General features: G+C 35.2%; 1 protein-coding gene across 5 annotated transcripts in view; it reads left to right on the top strand.

The window, feature by feature from the left end:
- The window catches only part of PTPRD (protein tyrosine phosphatase receptor type D), a 2,148,784-nt gene that overhangs the window by 1,956,192 nt on the left and 172,207 nt on the right, over positions 1-20,385 (top strand). For all 5 annotated transcript variants that reach the window (XM_082470803.1, XM_082470804.1, XM_082470805.1 and 2 more), the window contains 5 exons: positions 1-106; positions 2,866-3,447; positions 13,704-13,837; positions 16,368-16,512; positions 19,739-20,044. The exon at positions 1-106 is cut by the window's left edge and continues 164 nt beyond it. In XM_082470803.1, coding sequence (XP_082326929.1) covers positions 1-106; positions 2,866-3,447; positions 13,704-13,837; positions 16,368-16,512; positions 19,739-20,044 — 1,273 coding nt within the window. The remainder of the gene's footprint in view (positions 107-2,865; positions 3,448-13,703; positions 13,838-16,367; positions 16,513-19,738; positions 20,045-20,385) is intronic.

Here is a 20,385-nt window from a genome sequence, read left to right as displayed (position 1 = left end):
AGAAATGTCCTAGAACTGAATGATGTAAGACAGTCAGCAAATTATACCTGTGTTGCTATGTCGACACTGGGTGTCATTGAAGCAATAGCCCAGATCACTGTCAAAGGTATGCTCAGTGGTTCATGCTTGGAGGATCTGGGTACCCTCAAGTCAGCTGACTAATGCCTCTACAAAGTCTCTCCTTGGAATTCTAAAATGTATCAATTTATTGGTCATTGTTTCAGATATCATAGTCCAATCATATCTGTGGTATCATGTAAGATACACATATCTAGGTAGGCAGATTCTCTCTTAGAAGTATTGACAGCCTAAGTCGTGCTAATCATCAGAATATTTAACCAAAGGCCAGGCTCAGGCACTAACAGGTCAGGATGAGGCATGCTTGACATAGTCAGCCGTTATGGTCGGAATGATGTGTACAGGTTTTATATTTATCCAGAACCTTGAGAAGAGGCACATGACAAAAAAAATCCAAATAAGTGTTAACAAATGCTCAAAATTCCAGAAGACAAAGGGGGAAAAAAAAAGAGAGAGAGTTGAAATCAACATGGTCTAATAATAGATGCTTTAAATTTTTGATAGGCCCTACCATTAAAAATCAAAATGCAAGTGTGGTTATATTCTGTTTTAGCTCTCACCTTGTGTAAGCGAAGTGCTCAACAAATATTCTTTTCTTGAAACAAGTGTGCTGACTATAACCGAAGTACTATATTCCATGGTTACTTTTGAATCAAAGGGGGTAAAAAATGAGTGTGTGAGGGTACCAGTTGTTTTTATACAGTGTTTATAGAATTTTAGAAAACTTTCACAAAATGAGTCAGTTTGAGGGTGACTTTAGGTTCCTGCAAAATGTCTGGAGCTATTGCAAAGTGAACACAAGTTGTCTTCCCCTTCTAGGAAGTGTGATCCTAAAAAAATACAGCACACATTGTAATAGGTGTCATATTTTCGACCAAGTGCATATACCTAATGTATACCATATAAAATCAATAATGTGACATAAGACATAAGACAAGGTACACAGCATTTTCAACATTTAGTCATTTAAAATAGTAATGTTTTATTGCATATTATTATGGTATTAGGCCTAGTATTCTCCATACATGACAGATACAAAACCTGTACTGCATAATCAGTGTGACTTAGCGAAACTAAGAGTATCTGTTAAATATCAGTAAACACATCTTTAATTAGCAATATTTCTACTTGCCTGAAGAATACAGAAAGACATCTAGGGAAAATTCAGATCATACACTTCCTTGAAAAATGCCAGGCCAGAATACTGAAATAAATGTCTTTCTATTATTATTTTCAGCAAAATCCCTTGGCCAAATATTATCATTCCATGGTTCTTAGAGTAATCTGCAAATATTGAATTGTCTTTCCCATACTAACCATTTCAGCTTTAAATATTTGAAGGTTTACTAAAGACCCTCAAGAATTCAAAAGCAGGAGTCACACTAAACTAATGTTTTGTTCAGTTTCTTTGTTTTCCTGACTCTTGCTGCTTCCCTACCCCCACCACCACAAACATAAATAAATAAAACATAAGGGTGGGTCTTGAAGGCAAGAAGTGAGTCAAAACAAAAAGCACCTTAAAGAGAGAAAGGACTCCTTTATTCAGGTAGTCGTTTCACAGTGCTTATTAAAAACCTACTCAGGACTAAACAGTGTTCTAGGTATTGGGGATATAGCACTAATTAAGTACAAGTTTGCTAATCTTGAAAAGTTACCATTGTAGGGAGTGTTGTATTTTTTGCCTTTAAGTTGACAAGGAAAAGAGGAGTACTAAGGAGCTGATTATATGAGTGTTACCTTCTGAGTTTTCTCTAAAAATTCAGCTTGTGAAACTCTCCTTTCTTCCCTAACATCACTACCTTTCAGAATCACTATCCGGGTGAGGCCACCTGTGTAGATGGTTTGTAGGCTTCATTAGTAGCATTTTGAGTTGTGCTTTTCTGCTAAAAAGAATGAACGAGATTTCTAAAATATAGATTTAATTGCAAATGTTTGTCACATAGCTGTAATCTGATATTACTGATGTTGGATATAGCATACATATTATGACAATAAAATAAAATACTTTAAAAAGTGATTTGTGAATAGACTTTAGCTCCTTCAGCATATTTTGAATATTAAGTAAAAAGCGTGAATTTGAAATTGTTTGATTTGAAATTACTATTCTTTATTACCTTAAAATTATTGGTCAGATTATTTATTAAAAAATATATAGTAATGTTGCCTATGTCTTACATCTTGAAAACAAAATGGCTACTCTTCTTTTACAACAATTTAATACCATTTCATTTTATATCTAAAATTTTGTTCTTTTCAATGTTTATTGGCATTTAGTTATATCATTTTTTTGAAGCAGGGGTCTCATGGGCCAAGCTTGTGGTTATAATAATTGTAATCATTGGAACTACTGTTTTCTGAGGGTGCCAGATACATATTAAGAGCATTACTGGATTAGCTCATTAATCTTCACCGTAAGCTCATGAAATACAGTTACCCAACTGTACAGTACAATTCCAATAATACAATTTTGCCTATTTTTCACATGAGAAAACTAAAGCAAAGAGAACTTAAGCAACACATCCAGGATCTCATAGCTAATAAGTGGTGAGTTTGGATACAAGCCCCAAAATACAATGCTATAATACACTTCTAGTAAACTGAGATTTGTCACCTAAGCATGTCTTACTGTACTTCCTGACCACTCAGAAAACCATCCTTTGCTGTGATTTCATCTAATTAAATCTTTACTAGGTACATAATTCTGTCATTCTAATAGCAGAGTTTATGGATTCTTGTGATTTCGTAAAAGTGATGGCTATTCACTGTCTTTTTTTTCCTCCCTGTAAGCCTTGCCCAAACCTCCAGGAACTCCTGTCGTGACTGAGAGCACAGCTACAAGCATCACACTGACATGGGACTCTGGGAACCCTGAGCCTGTCTCTTACTACATCATTCAGCATAAACCTAAAAATTCTGAAGAACCTTACAAAGAAATTGATGGGGTGGCGACCACACGCTACAGTGTCGCTGGACTAAGTCCCTACTCAGATTACGAATTCAGGGTTGTTGCTGTCAATAACATTGGGCGGGGGCCTCCCAGTGAGCCCGTGCTAACACAGACCTCAGAGCAAGCGCCGTCCAGTGCCCCCAGGGACGTCCAGGCGCGGATGTTGAGTTCAACCACCATTTTGGTACAGTGGAAGGAACCTGAAGAGCCAAATGGACAGATTCAAGGATACCGAGTTTATTATACAATGGATCCCACTCAGCATGTTAACAACTGGATGAAACACAATGTAGCTGACAGCCAAATCACTACTATTGGCAACTTAGTGCCCCAGAAAACGTATTCTGTCAAAGTCCTGGCTTTTACCTCAATTGGAGATGGTCCTCTTTCAAGTGACATACAAGTCATCACTCAGACAGGAGGTAAGTCTGGTTCTGGATGGGGAGTAGGGTAGAAGGGAGCTGGTACTAAGAAATGGCAAGGACAGAAACAAAGAACAAAATAGTATAAGTTTTAATTTTTGAGATTTAGAGTTTCTAAGTAAGGAGTTAGGCATATGGAAAGGAACAGGCATGGACATGGAAAGACTATAAATAATACAGTCCTTTTAAAAGGGGGATGCATTTAGCATCCTTTCTTTTTTTTTTAATTGAAGTATGGTTGCTGTATAATATTAATTGGGTTTTAAGTGTATAATATAGTGATTCACAATTTTTAAAGGTTATGCTCCATTTATAGTTATTATAAAATATTGGCTATATTCCCCATGTTATACAATATACCCTTGTAGCTTATTTTATACCTAATAGTTTGTACCTCTTACTCTCGTACCCCTATATGTAGCATCCTTTCTTTTTAATTTGTACACAAATGACTTGAAGACTTTCTGCAGGAGTTGGATAAATGCATCCCCCATGCAGCATTTTGAGAACAGAAGAACTGTGCTTCTTTGTATTAGCAACTCCAATAGAATAGTCCCAAAATTTATTTAATTTGTGAAGGAGTGGATGGTTCAAGATAAAATTAAAAATAAAACCATTTGTAGGGGACCTTGGATATTTAAATGGCTTATATTTGCCAGGAAGCAACTTGCTTAAAAATGAATATTCCCTTAATGTTCTTTTCTTTTTTTCTTTGTATGGCCTCAGGGATAAAGAAAGACAGTTACCAAGATCTAAGATCAAACTTTGGGGCCTTATTCACCCATTTTCCTGGGTATTAGAGCAGACGCCAAACTATTTTATGAAGAAAAACTTGGCCTTTCCCGTAGTTTTATTTTCATAAGAGGTTATCAAACTTCTCTGGTCTTGGATTCAAAGTGATCAGTTTTGTCGTGGGATGGGAATAAACCATAACAGCTGTCTTATTAAGTTTATTCTTGAATATCTGAGAGCTATTCATTTGACTCCTTATTGTCTTGGTACCTCTTAAACTTGCATTAATCTGTGAGTGTTTTGGTGGCCTGCCATTCGCTTGTTCTGAGAATCCACATAAGAACCATGTTATTGGAGATGGTATATATAATCTGTAGTCATAACTCATAGGTAATTCTGGGAATGAGTTAATGAATATTCTCAGGTGTCAGAACTAGATACACTTATGTTTAACCACTGACTTGTTTTTATGTTGTGGGCTTCGTGAATCTTGAGGCTGAGGACGTTTACCTATTTGCCTTGGCTACTAGGAACCTCAGAGCATGTTTACAGCTTGCCTGGCTTTATTTTATTTTCATACTGTTATTTGGTTCTTATTGGTTTATTCATGGATTTATCCCTTTTTCTAATATCAAAAAAGTGACTACAGAGTGTTTTATCATAATTATACTGAAAATCATCCATATACCTTCCCTATTTGGCTTTTTCATTTCTTCTGTGTTTATTTGTTATATTAATATGCATAAAAATATTGTAGATTAATTTTTCCATAAGTTTCTCATTGGAAAATGTAGAAATCAGTGAATCTTGTTCTTTTTCTTGACTGAAAGTAGTCAACTGTTAAGAGATTATTTTTTTATTATACTATTTTAGCAACTCCATAACCATTAAAGGATATAAGAAAGTCTATAGGAAGAGTATATACCTATACTCCACTTTTAGGTTTTTGGTGTTTCAGCTTTGATATTTTAAAAATCCCTGATCTTGGAGTAACATAACCAGGGTTTGAATCCCAAACTACCATTTTTAGCTCCAGATCCTTGGACAAGTTACTTCATCTCTCTGAACTTCCGTTTTCTCATCTAAAATAATAACCACCTTATAGAGTTTAGTGGTAGTGGTTTTTTTTCTAAGGCTGCCATACAAAATACCACTTACTGGAGGAATTTATCATCTTGCAGTTCTAGTGATTAGAAGTTCAAGAACAAAGTGTCAGCAGGATTGGTTCCTTCTGAGAGCTGTGAGGGAGATGCTGGGCCTCCTGCCTAGCTTTTAGTGGTTTGCTGGTAGTCTTGGCTGTTCCTTGGCTTGTGGAATCATCACCCTGATCTCTGCCTTCATGGTCCCATGGCATTCTCCCTAAGCGCTTGTCTCTTGCGTCCAAATTTCCCTTTTTTATAAGATACCAGTCATAATGGATTAGGGTCTAACCTAATGATATCATCTTGACTAATTACATCTGCAACAATCCTATTTCCAAATAAGGTCATTTTCTCAGATTCTTGGTGTTAGGAATTCAACATATGAATTTTTGTGGGACACACTTCAACCCGTAACAAGGCTATTGATTAGATAATGGATAGAAATATTTTATAACTTCAGTAATATATAATCATCATCATAATAATAACTGCCATATGCTGGAAACTCTGCTAATAGGTGTATTAATTCTTACTGCTCAATTAGGTAGATGTGGAATTATCTCATTTGCCAATGAGTAAATTGAGGATCGATGAAGGTAAAAAGATTCAGGAACTTCCTTTGGGTCATAGGTTCCATTCAGGAACTTCCTTTGGGTCATTAAGTGGACACTCTAGATACTTTTAAGCACCATTATCTTTTAAATTAATAATTTGCTAATGTCTTATTTTTGGTGCCTACTAGGTTTTAGTGCCCACTAGGTGCTCAATAAATGAGTAGAGGCAGGAAACACAGGGTGTCATGTATTCATATCTCTATTCAAGAATTATATATGGGACTTCCCTGGTGGTGCAGTGGTTAAGAATCCGCCTGCCAATGCAGGGGACGCAGGTTCGAGCCCTGGTCCGGGAAGATCCCACATGCTGCGGAGCAACTAAGCCCGTGCACCACAACTCCTGAGCCTGTGCTCTAGAGCCTGTGAGCCACAACTACTGAAGCCTGCATGCCTAGAGCCCATGCTCTGCAACAAGAGAAGCCACCGCAATGAGAAGCCTGCGCACTGCAACAAAGAGTAGCCCCCGCTCGCCGCAACTAGAGAAAGCCCTCGTGCAGCAAAGAAGACCCAACGCAGCCAAAAATAAATAAATAAATTTATTTTTTTTAAAAAAAGAATTATATATGATTTACATCTGAAATACTTGAGGTGGCTATTAGGTTATCCCAGTGCAGAAGTACGTTAAACCATTTAGATATTTAAAAAAAAGAAAAAAAAGTTAATCTAAAAGAAGTAGAAGGAATACCTTTTTTATAGAAAGTTATGATACTCAGTCACTAAGTTTGGCTCTTAATTTTCTAACTACAAATTTAAGCATACAAATCTATAGCGTTTCATAATATTATTTTCTTATGACAGAAGGATTTAGCTATCTAAGAAACCAAATAGTTACTGAAACTAAATTCAACCGAAACATAAGAATCCTTGAGAATCATGAGAATCCTTATATTCAGAACACGAAATGACAGTAATGCTTTCAGTCACAGTTTAATGAAAGATACAGAACTGATGTTTAAATAGATCATATTGTGTTTTTCTGTATTACCAGGGGACATAATGTAACATAAATCATAACTCAGTGAAGGTAACATTGTGACAGGAGCAATTGAGTTAATGTGATCCAGGGACTCCGGACCTAAAAAAAAATCTAGATGAATGGATCACAGATGCATTAAAATCACTGTTCTCAATCTCTGTTTAACTTTTTTTACATTAAGATATTTCCAAGAACCTTCCATAATAATTGTAATTTTAATACCCATTGATTGAGAAGATATATAATGACATAATGACTTGTGCCTGCCGAGATCAATAGGCTAAGAAAACCTTCCAAAATGGCACAATGATTTGATCTGTTCTCTAGGCTTAATTAACAAAGGCCATTTGATGTTAGTGGACACCTGCCAAATACAATGATGTTAGTTCTGATATAATTAATCCTGAGCTGCTCCTGACCAGCTAATTCATAGGATCACTGCTAGGCAAAGACATAAAACCATTATGAAATATCCTTTTAGTTAGGTTATATAAAATTTAAGTTTATGATTCTTCTCACTACAACTTTATCTTTTCCAAACCTACAAAAATTTATTGATCAATAACATGTATGAACTTCTCAAATATTTTAATTTCATATACACAGAGATACACATTTTTGTCTACTTTATCTAAAAGGTATACGTTTCATTTTATTATCTTTAATTCCCTGACAGTAATATTCCTATTTTTGTTTAAAATCAGACTCTGCAGAAGCAGTATTTAGAAATAAAGTGAGTTTAAGAGGGACATTATTACTTTTGATCTTATCTAAGATTATTGTCACATGTATTGATATAAATGGAGGATGGATGTAAGTTTGTATATTTCTGGTAATATAGAAAGTCAAAATATGATCTATGTTATAGTCAGTAATATATCCCCTTAATTATGAATATTAGTACAGATGAAAATATTAAGTAATCTTTACATGGTTTTAAATATGAAAAGATTTTGGTTAAAATGATTATTTTCTAGAAATATTGGTTAATCTTCCAAGTTTTCCATAGCTTTAACTTCTGGCATTATAGTGACTTGCAACTAATTCACCTTGAAAATACGTCAACGATATGGCCATTGACAAGGGAAGTATTTATGTTGTGCTAGAAAAAAGTCTCTGCTATGAAAAAACACATTCGGGAAGGATGTCTTATATAGTTTTCTCTTGTACGTAATTATAATAAGAACATAGGGTAACTATATTTTACAAAAGAAGTACAAATAAAACTCTGATAAGGAAATGTAATAAATTAACATCTTAAACCTAATGCACTAAAATAAATGTTGCTTGTTGTTCCTGCTAATTGGAGGCATTCTAAAGCTGTTAAATCCTAATGTGTGTCTTTTTCTGAACTTTCTTTAGAAAACATATCTTACCTCTAATTCTTCTATGCATTTAATAGATTCTTGGGGAAAGTACTGATTTATATGTACACACCTTAGTAGTGTATGTCTTTGGAAGGAAAATAATTATACACATTTAATAAATAAATATTAATGAGTAGCATCAACTTTAAACATTTTGAAGAAGCAAAATTGTTATAAAACTATGACATTTTAGAGACATTGTGCTTTAGGTTTCCAGTAGTTTATAAACCATTTCATTACTATATATCAACAGGCCTGTATGAGCAAACTAGAAAAGACTGATTTCCCATAGCAAAAATTATGAGCCCCATTTGAATTCTTTCTCTAAATAGTTTTAGCGATGAGTAAAGGAGTGCTGGTTGTAAATACAACTGTAATAAAATTTTAGCTTTTTCCTATTGATGTTTAATGACAGTTGAGAGTAAGATTTGTGTACGTGCTTGTGTATTAAGTACTTATTTTGTCAATGATATATCTGCGGCACTTACAAATCAGACTCCTTGTTTGAATTTTGTTTTGTTTTGTTTTACTACCACTATAACTCTGGCTGTTGCTTTTATTGTTGTTATTATCATTTGTCAATATGCTAGATACTCACATTTTAAAATATGTACCTTATTAGAGCACTAGATATTTTAGAAATAATGTGTTTTTTAGTCTTTTTGGTAATGTTGCATATTTATATTACGGTGAGGTGAAATTGTTTTTTAGCCATTTTATATGTGCTAACCCCTTTCTCTTCAGAGATATTCCCTAAAATTTAGTCAGATATTGATCTCTTCCAATATCATCAGAGTTCAGATGACATGCAGATTTTCTTCTCGTTTCTTATTCATTCTCCATTCTCTGTGAGTTGCCTTCAGATATATGGAGTGTAATAGTATTACTACTCAAATATTTTCCATTTCTCAATGGGGTTATAATCTTACTTTAGGGAATTGATAGCTCATATTTGTATTTCCTTGTGGACATTAAATAAGCAATCAAGAAGAAGGATATAACAACACTTTACCAAATATAAGGATTTCTTAAATATAATTTTAAAGAAAAATTTGTGTTCCTACTTTTCTTTCCTCTTTCCACATCTAAATTCTATTGGTTTATGGTCAACATCAACACATCTTTTTTTTTTTTATTTTTTTTTATTTTTGGCTGTGTTGGGTCTTTGTTTCTGTGTGAGGGCTTTTTCTAGTTGCGGCAAGTGGGGGCCACTATTCATCGCGGTGCTCAGGCCTCTCGCTATCGCGGCCTCTCTTGTTGCGGAGCACGGGCTCCAGACGAACAGGCTCAGTAGTTGTGGCTCAAGGGCCCAGTTGCTCCACGGCATGTGGGATCCTCCCAGACCAGGGCTCGAACCCGTGTCCCCTGCATTGGCAGGCAGACTCTCAACCACTGTGCCACCAGGGAAGCCCAACACATCTTTTTTTAATGTAGATGATTGCGCTAAGGGTTCTGGATGGGTTCTTTTTATTCTCCCATGTGTTTTCCAGAATCTCAGATTTTTCCGTAAAATGTATCTTTGGTTAATTGATGAGGAAAATGCTACAGCACAGAAAAGCTCTTAAATAAAAGAAAAATAAAATATATATAGAAAAACATGAAGTAAGTGAAGATAAAAGAATGTCAGTAAGTTTGAGGTGTCAAGACTGTGGGAGCATTAAATATACATACAGGACTTCCCTGGTGGCTCAGTGGTTAAGAATCCACCTGCCAATGCAGGGGACATGGGTTCGAGCCCTGGTCTGGGAAGATCCCACATGCCGTGAAGCAACTAAGCCCGTGTGCCACAACTACTGAGCCCGCGTGCCTAGAGCCTGTGCTCTGCAACAAGAGAAGCCACTGCAATGAGAAGCCCACGCACCGCAATGAAGAGTAGCCCCCGCTTGCTGCAACTAGAGAAAGCCCACGCGTAGCAACGAAGACCCAACACAACCAAAAGTAAATAAATTTAAAAATAATAATAAATAAATAAATAAATATACATACATTACAAATATCTATACCTATCTATCTATCTATCTATCTATCGGGCGGGGGGGAGTGGGAGGAAGAGAGTAAGGGAGGGAGGGAAGGAGGGAGAAGGGATATGGAGAAAACAAATATAAATGTTAATAGAACCTTTGTAGCCACAGTATGTGGTATAAAAATCTAACTGACAGATGATGAAGTATTCCCTGTGTCTCCAAGTGGCACAGACAAAATAAATATGACAGTTTGGAGTCCACTAAAGTGTTTTCTTGTGAACATATATCATGATCATTAAGACTATTATGTTTGGGGAATGTATAAATAAATACGTTAATTTCTCAGCTTTTTTCTTTTCCTTTGAAGCCTCAGCTTCATTGTGGTTGTTTCAGTAATGACTAAACGATCCTGAGGAAGCAACGTCTTTAGGTGAATCCACAATTCCCAAGAAAGTCTGAGTAGCGTCACCCTTAAGACACGTATGGGCATAGAGCCTGATATAATAAAAAGATCTTTTAAAGCCCTGGTCCTTATGCTGGATTTTGTCTGTAGACACATTTTGCCTGATACAGTGTTTTTCAGTTAATTTCGACTAATTCAATTTATTTCCGATTGTAAAAAATTAAAAGATTTTACCTAGAAGATTCATTATCAACTTCTGCTGAAAAATCAGAAGCTTGGGCAAGACTGGACCCACATTCCACACGGCAGCCGTGTCCTGGCTCTGAGCATCACTAACTCCTTCTGGGGTCCCAGGCACTCCCCCGTTGACCCTGGGCCTGCATGGCCTCTGCGCTCATCTAAGTCATCTGTCTGGCACCTCTAGGCATTGGTGTTTCGACCACAAGTTTAAAATCTATTAAATTCCCCTCCAGACCACTTCAAAAGAAGAAGATGTTGAAAGCAGAGGAGGAGAACCCTGTTTGTATTATTCGAAGAGACTCACCATCCAGTCGTGTGGCCACTTCCTACTTACTTTGTCCAAAAATAAAATGAACAGTACACCGTCTGAGACTTTGATGTAGCTGTTTCATTATTTAGAAGGAGAGAGCTCTGAATAGAACTAAACAGAATTAGAGAATTAAAGGAAGTGTGTGGCACTAAACAAGGATGAAACATTGAGACCTACCAGGAATTTGTTTGAGACAAATTAAAAGCAAAAAGTTTAAGTAAGAAAAAGTTAATTGGATTCCCACAATGTTTTCAATCACTGTCACTCAATTTATTATTAGCCTTAGCAGGGAGGAAATACGTAACAAGCAATTATTATCCTGAGAGCAGCCCTTCAACACTGTCCATGTTTTTAATTCTTGACAGCACTTTATTTGGTTTGGTTTAAGTCAGAAGTTATCACAAGGTGTTCTTCTTTCCCAGACGTGTGGAAGTTGGGGAAAGAAAAAGGGAATAAAACTAGAGAAAAAGAAGTGACTGCATACATATGCATAGGCGTGCGTATTTTTAGGCTGAGAAGACCTTTCATGATCTGAATATTAGAATCCAATCATAATTTCCCCATCTGATCATTCTTGGCTTCCATTGTGGCTCCTGCCTGTGATATTGGTATTTTCTTTTTAGAAGTAATGCATTTTCTATTTGTTTTGCTATTTGCCTGATTGTTTTTCTTATTTCCCTCTGTTCTACCTTCTCTTGCTCTTGATCTTTTATCTTCTTTTGTCTCTACCTTTCACCTCTCAGCCTGAATGATTGTGTTAGGTCACCCACTGGGCAGGTACTTAAAAAAAAAAAAAGATACTCAGTTCAGAAAGTACATTCCTGGAGGCATCAAATTAATGAGTAGCTCAAGGCCTGTGATACGGAAGGAGAGAAAGGAAAATGAATGAAATTAGAAATATGAAGCACTGATTATTGGTGGCCTTAAGCATCAGTCCAAACATGAGTGTGTGCACGTGTACACACACACACACACACACACACACATATACACATACACAGATTCACAGGTTAACAGACCAGAGGAATGAAATGATGATTAGGGATTGATTCCAGAAACCATTGTAGACCCCTTTAGATTTTAATCTTTTTTTAAACAAAAGGCATTTTTTTTCATCATGCTACAGAGAGATGACTATAGAAAGAAAAGAAAGTAATGCATTTTATATCTCCAAAGACCTTCTTTCTGGTGAAAATGATGCTTTAGGTATTGTTTAAGAAATTGATGTCATACATCAGCTACAAGTTATATTATTTGTATATGTTTTTGAATGTTCATGCTCATTTGCCAAAAATACTTTAGATGTTCTTTACACCTCTGGTGTGAAGTATTATTCTTGTTTTTTACAAATATACACGGAATTCTCATGTGAACTTGTGGGAATATGGACATATGTTCGGCTATGGCACTTTGAAACATGCTGCAATATCCGGGGTAATGATCAAAATATTTAATGGCCACTAAGGCATGGGCACCAACCAATTAGAGTAGACATTGGCTGAGAACAATGTAAGTAAGAGTATTTGTGCTACTGATGCCCTGAAGTGCATTAGCCTTGTGCATAATGGATAGAGGACCTCGTGGGATTAGTTGCTAACTAGGAGGTTGGGGTTAGTAAAATTTCTTCTAATTCAACATTTGGGTAAGATGCTTTCAACTGGATTGATGTCCCATTCTTGATTACATATGATATATAGCTCTTCCAAATTGTTTATTGCATGGATTACATGACTAATACGAGAATTATAGATGACCTCTGTTAAATTCCTATATTTGTGATAATAAGAGTATTCTATACACTTTTCAACTTGTGTAGTAATTTAGCTCCATCTCACTAGCGACAATATTAAATTTATATTGCGTCTAGTGTATTAACTCATATTAATTCATTTAGAGATTAGAAAGAATTGTTAGTTTTTTTAATTCTCCCTTTTTTTTTTTACACCTTTTTAAAACGTGGGTTGGTAAGAAAAAAATACTAATGATTCTGCTTGCCTGTAGGTTTTGTTAATGGAGTAAAGGTGGGATTTTATAAACCTAATTGGAAATAATTTTAAAAGTAAACTGTAGCGTTAGAGAATAAGTTCCCACTCAGTTGTAAAAGAACAATAGCTTTTATGTTTTTAACAATTGGTGTGACTTAGGCAATATTTATCCCAAGTGCTTTATATAAATAATCACATTTATTACTTACAATGATATTATAAAGTAAATATAATTCTTAAAGTTGAATTCAGAGACTGATATATTCTACATTTGCTAATTCCACATCTTGCATATATATTAAACCACTCAGGGGCAAGCACAGTATTTATAACATTGTTCTTGTCCCTTAAAGGAGGAAAAATGGGCTTTATATTGACAGGCTAACTTGGACAATGTAAGGAACCTAGCTCTCCATTAAGCTAATATGTGCAGACACTGAGTGAAAAGTTTAAACAGTTAATGAAAGAACTTCTGAATATTTCTGGTGATGGTGAGCTCACTCCTTTGCCTCCCTGATTTTAGTGCCAGGGCAGCCACTAAACTTCAAGGCAGAACCTGAATCCGAAACAAGTATTTTGCTCTCTTGGACGCCTCCACGTTCAGACACCATCGCCAACTATGAACTGGTCTACAAAGATGGGGAGCATGGAAAGGAGGTAGGACTGTGCTTTTCGCCTTGTCGTCATTCTCTACACCCAAGCACTGCTCGCATTTTGTGTACTTGCCCAAGTTCTGTTAAAAGGTCAGATATCTACAGAGGACCTTGGTGGAAAAGATTTATCCATCAAAAGGGAAGCTTGACCAAAAACACAGAAAGAGTATTTGGAGACTTGCTGGGCTTAGGACAAAAGAAACAAAAAACAGCTATTGTCCGTAATGGAAATTTCTTTTTTTAATTCAGGTTTCTAAGTTACTTATGGAAGTATCTGCTTGTAAAAGAATATACTCCTTGAGATTTGGGGATTTCCTTTCTTTGTCTTCTGCATTAAAATGCTTAAGTCACTGTTAACACATGACTAAGTGAGCTCCAAGGCTTTGGGTAGATGAATTTGTCTAAACTGGTTTCAGAGAAAGATGCCCCATAGCAAATGTTTGTTTGTATGCCAATGATTGTTTGATATGAATGTGAAAATACATATATATATATATATATATATATATATATATATATATAGTTTGAGTATGTTACACAAATAAAATAACAGACTGTGGAAGGCATTAACGGGCACTATAATAATGGTTTCACACATATTAAGTTAATCCTTACAGTAGTGCTTTGAGTCAGCCTCTATTATTAATCTATTTCACATATTATAACAAAATGGAGACACGGAAAAAACTAAATAATTTGCCCAAAGCCTCATACCACTGAATGGTAGAGCTGGAATTTGAATCTAGACAATTTCCAGAATCTGTGTTCTTAACCATTAGGATATACTGGCCCTTCGGTATACTTTGAATAGATTATTTAAATCAGTATTAAGATACATCTAATATTTTCAGAAAGGGATAGTAATAAATATGTTTCTTTTGTTATCGTAAAACCCATTAAGGGGAACATTAGGACAAAAAAGTTGGTAAAACTATATGTGAAAACTCAATCCACCAAGCCATTTTGTTATACCTCTTAGCATTCTTTATCTTAAAAATATCTTCACAAAGCAAAACAGCCCCTAAGTTCTAAAAAAGAATACCTTTCTTAAATACTCACATACTAAATGAACGATTACCAACCAATTAACTTGTGGCTCATCATTTTGAATGCTATAATACATTAATATGCTACTGTAAACTTCTATTTTATTACATCTCTTTGAAGTGAGCAGAATCTCCAAAGACCAGGTTCTAAAAGCAATGCTTTTAGATTTAGCTAACAAAGCTGATACAAATTAATCACTCAAAAAGTTCTAGAACTGAAGTGCTGATATAACGTAAAGTACTCGTGTTACAACTGTTGGTGTTTGTAATAAGACATAAATTAGCATTAAATTATTTTAAATACTTACCATTACCCAACTAAAAAACAAATAAAATAAAAACAGTTAAGAGAGTGGCAGTCCTTTGGAAACGCTATGGATACTTGACTATTGGCATACCTACTCTGCTTTACAATTGTTTATTTAGGAAATTCCTTTTTTTCTTGTTATTTGGTAAATCTAAAATTTCTGAAAATTTTGTATTTGCAAGCCAGAACACCCTAGGGGTGTATTCTCTAGTTTTATATCTGAATCGCCCTTGACTGATTTCTGTTTGTGTGAACAGCAAATGCTATTTGATAAAAAGCCTTATAAGATTATTGATGCCATTACTAGACTACATAATAGCATGCATTTTAAGGTTTACTACAGGCTCATGTTCAATCTGAGATTGACTACCCATAGATAGCTATATCTTTGCTAAAATGCAAAGGCAGATTTCAATCATGAAAATAAGTTACAACATTCAATTAAAAAACACCTTATTTCAAAAGCCCTTTATGATGTTAAAAGTTATAGAAGAGTTTGTGATTTCTTTTTTCTAGCTGTAGGTTCTATATTCACAAAGAAAGGAAGTGTTAAAATTAATTTGAACTCAACCTGGGGTAACAGTATAGTTTCATATACATTATCTAGCTTTCTTCAGTAACTGACATCTGATTTTTATTCCCTCAGGCCTTGGCAATTTCAGATCTCTTTCATAACAGCCTCATGCGAACCGTATGCCGGTTTCCATCGTTACTTCCGGCCATATTTTCTTTGCCCCTATTTACGTTGCAGACGGTCACGGGAGATGAGCTAGATGTCTCTTCAAATGGAATGTTAGGCATAAGCCATTGTCAGGGGCGGGGGTCAGTTTCCATTGTGGGCAGTGTCACCGCAACACACATGACTTAAAGGTTGAATGCATTCATGGGTGGTGGGCCTCTCACTCCCTCTTATCTGATGCATTTGGAAAACTGTGTCATCGTTAGATAGATCCCCGACTTCCTTTTTTCCAGTTGTCTTATTTGTTGTAGAAACTTGCCCTTTTAAACTGGTATCTTCATTATGTAATTCCCCTAGTTGATACTCACTGTTGATTCTGTTTGTGATATTTTGATGACATTATAACCCTGATGACAGAAATCTGATGTTCTGGGCAGTGTGATAAAAATATATGCACAAATCTTAATGAAGATGACCAAGGTCCCTTGTTACTTATCCACAGCAACGGATTACCATTGAGCCAGGGACATCTTATAGGCTGCAAGGGCTGAGACCAAACAGCTTGTACTACTTCCGTCTGGCTGCACGCTCTCCCCAAGGCCTGGGTGCTTCCACAGCTGAAATATCAGCCAGAACCATGCAGTCAAGTAGGTGTCTTTCTTTACTTACTTTCTGCCCTTTTCTTCACTAGGAGGCGTTGCCAGCTTTTATCCCCACCAACAACAAACCTGCTAATTAATATTTAATAGTTGGTAGTCTCTATATGAGCAAGTGTCCAGTTTGGGGGATTAGAGCACCATGACCTTGGTTTTCAGACTGGGTCCAAATGACAGATCCCATTCTCCCACTTCCAAAAGTGAAAGACATTCAGAGAAGGTAGGAAACCTACTTGAGAAAAATGGGTAAAGGAGTTGGATCAGTCTCCATTTAATGAATTATAAAGCTGTAAAGCAAAATTCAGATTGAGGACTCTGCAAAATGATCAGAGGAGGGCTTAGCAAACTGAAGAGACAGGAAAAGACCGAACTTTTATCTTGTTTAAGCGCACGGGTTTTAACTTTGCTGATGACCAAGTCTTCAAGTCATGTATTTTTTCTTAGTTTGCTGTTAACTTTGCAAGTAGTTCACGTGGAAATTTGGAACATTCACAGAAAATCTGTATTTGTACAAATTTAGGAACAATGGAATAATCACAAGTATATTTGCAATCCTAAATTGTATTTTGTTTCCTCGGGTTCAAATTCTTTTTGGGACTGTTACTCTAAAGCATAGCTGTGTTTATCACAATGGAGTTCATTGTGTCTAGGGGAGATTGTTTTGCATAAAGTAGTATATGGCAGGTTGTTTTTGATGGAAAGTTTGGTGGCTTATAATACTACTGTTTGCTCTTTACTAATAAGTTTCTATAATTAGTCTATTAACCATTTACCTTGAATTGAACAGTTTTATGGACTTATTTCCTTAGATTTTTAAAATATTTTACATTTTATATGTGATTTTTTAAAATTTTTATATGTCATTTTATCTAGTGACATAGATATGTATAAAATGAATATGTTGAATTTTATAAAGAGAATGCTCTATTGACCTGATTTTTAGACCTATCAGCAAACATGAAATTTACGTTTTTTTAGAAGATGAATTTCCTTTCATATAAGCAAGTCTTCCATCGTTTCATTTTCTACAGATACTTGAAATCTTTCAGGGTTTTTGATGATAAAATTCATATTTTTCCTCAACACATGATTATTCATATGAAAAGCATTAGGATTCTGTTGCTTAATCCCTTACTGATTATAGCTTATTCCCATAAAATTTCTTTTCTTTTAAAACTGAAGCATGTAAATCAATGCAGTATTGTATGTCTCCTTTGAATTCCAGGCAGGCTAATAAGTAATATTGCCGAAGATAATTCTTAAAATCAGACACTTAATTAAAAGAAATGTGACATGCTTTAATATTATATTTTGCATGGTTCACAAACTTGACTGTTTTGCATACACACACATATATATTCATACATACATACTTACATACAAAGAGACAGAATGGACTTTTTATAGACACATCAAAAGCTTATCCACTCTTTATTTTATTAAGGTTTCAAGTGGTGTTACATATACTTTCACAGAATAGGAGGTCTGAAGGTAGGAATGTAGTGAAAACCAAATCAGTTTTTTAAAAAGAATTACAAATGAGTCTTTGCTGTTACATGAGCAACTCAATTTATTATGAATGATAATGCATATAAAATAGTTTCGTAATTTGAAAGATAAGAACCTTTAGTCACAATCAATAAAAATGATCTTCTTGTGATTTTTGCAAACCTTATACCAAATTTATAAGGTTGTTTTATGAGGATTTCCTTTTTGTCTGTACAAGGATCTTTTCATTTTGATTGCCTGTAATGAAGAACACAAGACATGTAAATTAAGAAAGACTGATGATCGTCTAAATAATCAGATACACCTGACACTTAACATTAGTTAAGGCTCACAAAGTGTAAAGAAATACCCAAACTACATGTTCAAATACAAAAAATTAGAAATGATTTACTCATTCAACCATATATATTGCCTTATATCAAAAATATATATATATGCAAACATATATTCATATATCATCCCAATTCTTTGTTCTTCTTTAAGAATATATATTATTAACTTTAAAAATAATTTATGATAACAGTCACATTGCTCTTTATTGCTTTTAATTTTTTTTCAAATAATGATATGTTTGATTTATTTGATGGAAAATAATTGCTCAGAAGGTGACTAGTTTATTTTAGAATGGGCAGGAAGCAAGTTTATCTTTTAACTCTTAGGTAAATCCTACTTTATATGAATAATTATGTACAAAATGAAAAGAGCTATGTACAAAATGAAAGATAAGTCGTATCTTTTCCAGATGGTTCTCAGGATTTTTTTTAAACAGTTCTTTTTAATGGCTATGTTATTGACATTTTGTAAGGGATAGATGATTTTTATTGATTTTACCAAAATTTGCTGGTGGGATCTAATTCTTCACTAGCAATGGTGTCTCAAGAAGAGCTATAATTTTAAAAAAGCTGGAAGCTGACATAGGGTAAGTACAAGTTACAGTCAGAATCAACCAGCCTGACATTACCCTCGGGTAGGTAAATCCTGGACTATTCATTTTCATCCTTTTATCGTTCTGCATGCTCACTGTATATGGGCTATGATCAATGTTAGGTTAACACTTGTCATTAAAACTGGTCAGAAGACTCCGTTTTTCAGATAGTCAGAGGGAACCCTTTTATGTTTGTTGGGCTTTTATTTATCTCCCTTTTTAAAAACTTGGAATTGGTGGAAGGGCATCCAACAGTTATTGCCACTTTTCACACTTAAGAACCTTTTCACAAATGAATACTATGTAGGAATTGCCCTCATTTTAGAATGCAGTAGTGAAAGCTTGAAATGGCATCTCTTAAACATCATCAGACTCTCACGTAATAAATCTTGTACTGTTTGCAGCTTTTTTGAAGTTCGATAGTCTGTATAATAGGGCTGGGGAATACTGAGGGATTGTTTTAGAAGAAGAATTTAAATTGCAGGTAGGTAATTTTATTTGAGGCTCTGTTATCTTACGGTTTCATTTTCACATATTCCCCCCACCCATTATTTAACAATTATTTTTGGTCATTTATTCATTTTTTGGTTTATTCATATTACTAAGCCAAGGTACATAAATTTATCTTTAAAAATTTACTTTAAGTTTCAAAGCCTTATTTTTGTTTTGTTGCCCTATTGTTCATTTATTTATTTTTGCCTTTTCTTTTGTTTTATCATTTTTTTTTTCCAACCACTCCTGTCCTTTCACTCAAACCCTCCTTTAACTCACTACCAAAATAAGAGCCGTCAGCTCCTCCTCAAGACATTAGTTGCACCAGCCCAAGTTCCACTAGTATTTTGGTAAGTTGGCAACCTCCACCAGTGGAAAAACAGAATGGCATTATTACTGAATACTCCATCAAGTATACCGCAGTGGATGGAGAAGATGACAAACCTCATGAGATTTTGGGAATACCTTCGGACACTACCAAATACCTTTTGGAACAGCTGGAAAAATGGACTGAGTACCGGATCACTGTGACAGCCCACACAGATGTCGGCCCTGGCCCTGAGAGCTTGTCCGTGTTGATTCGAACCGATGAAGATGGTATGTTGCCTCTGCTACGTCAGTTTGCACCCTTCTGCCACAGTCTTGGTCTGCTGTCTTTTGATAAGCTAACAGTAATGCATTTTTCTCTGCTCATCTTTTTTACCCAGCATCGCTGTAACTTCAGTGGTTTTTGCCAGAGACCTATCTTTGCTACGGCCTGGGCATTTTTTTTTTTTTTTTTTAACTTTTTTAATCTCAACACAGTAATTTGCTTCCTTTTAAAAGAACAGTTTGCTCCTATGACCTTGCAAACCAGGCCCTTCTCTGTACCTCCCTCTAAAGTCTTCTGCATATTTCTTGGTTTTTGTAGTCACTTCTTTTACATTTTGAAGTTAACT

Source organism: Balaenoptera physalus, assembly GCF_965194825.1.
Source record: "Balaenoptera physalus genome assembly, chromosome: 7".
NCBI classification, from domain to species: domain Eukaryota; kingdom Metazoa; phylum Chordata; class Mammalia; order Artiodactyla; family Balaenopteridae; genus Balaenoptera; species Balaenoptera physalus.
The sequence above is the reverse complement of the archived record's forward strand: the minus strand, read 5'-3'. Positions and strand labels throughout refer to the sequence as shown.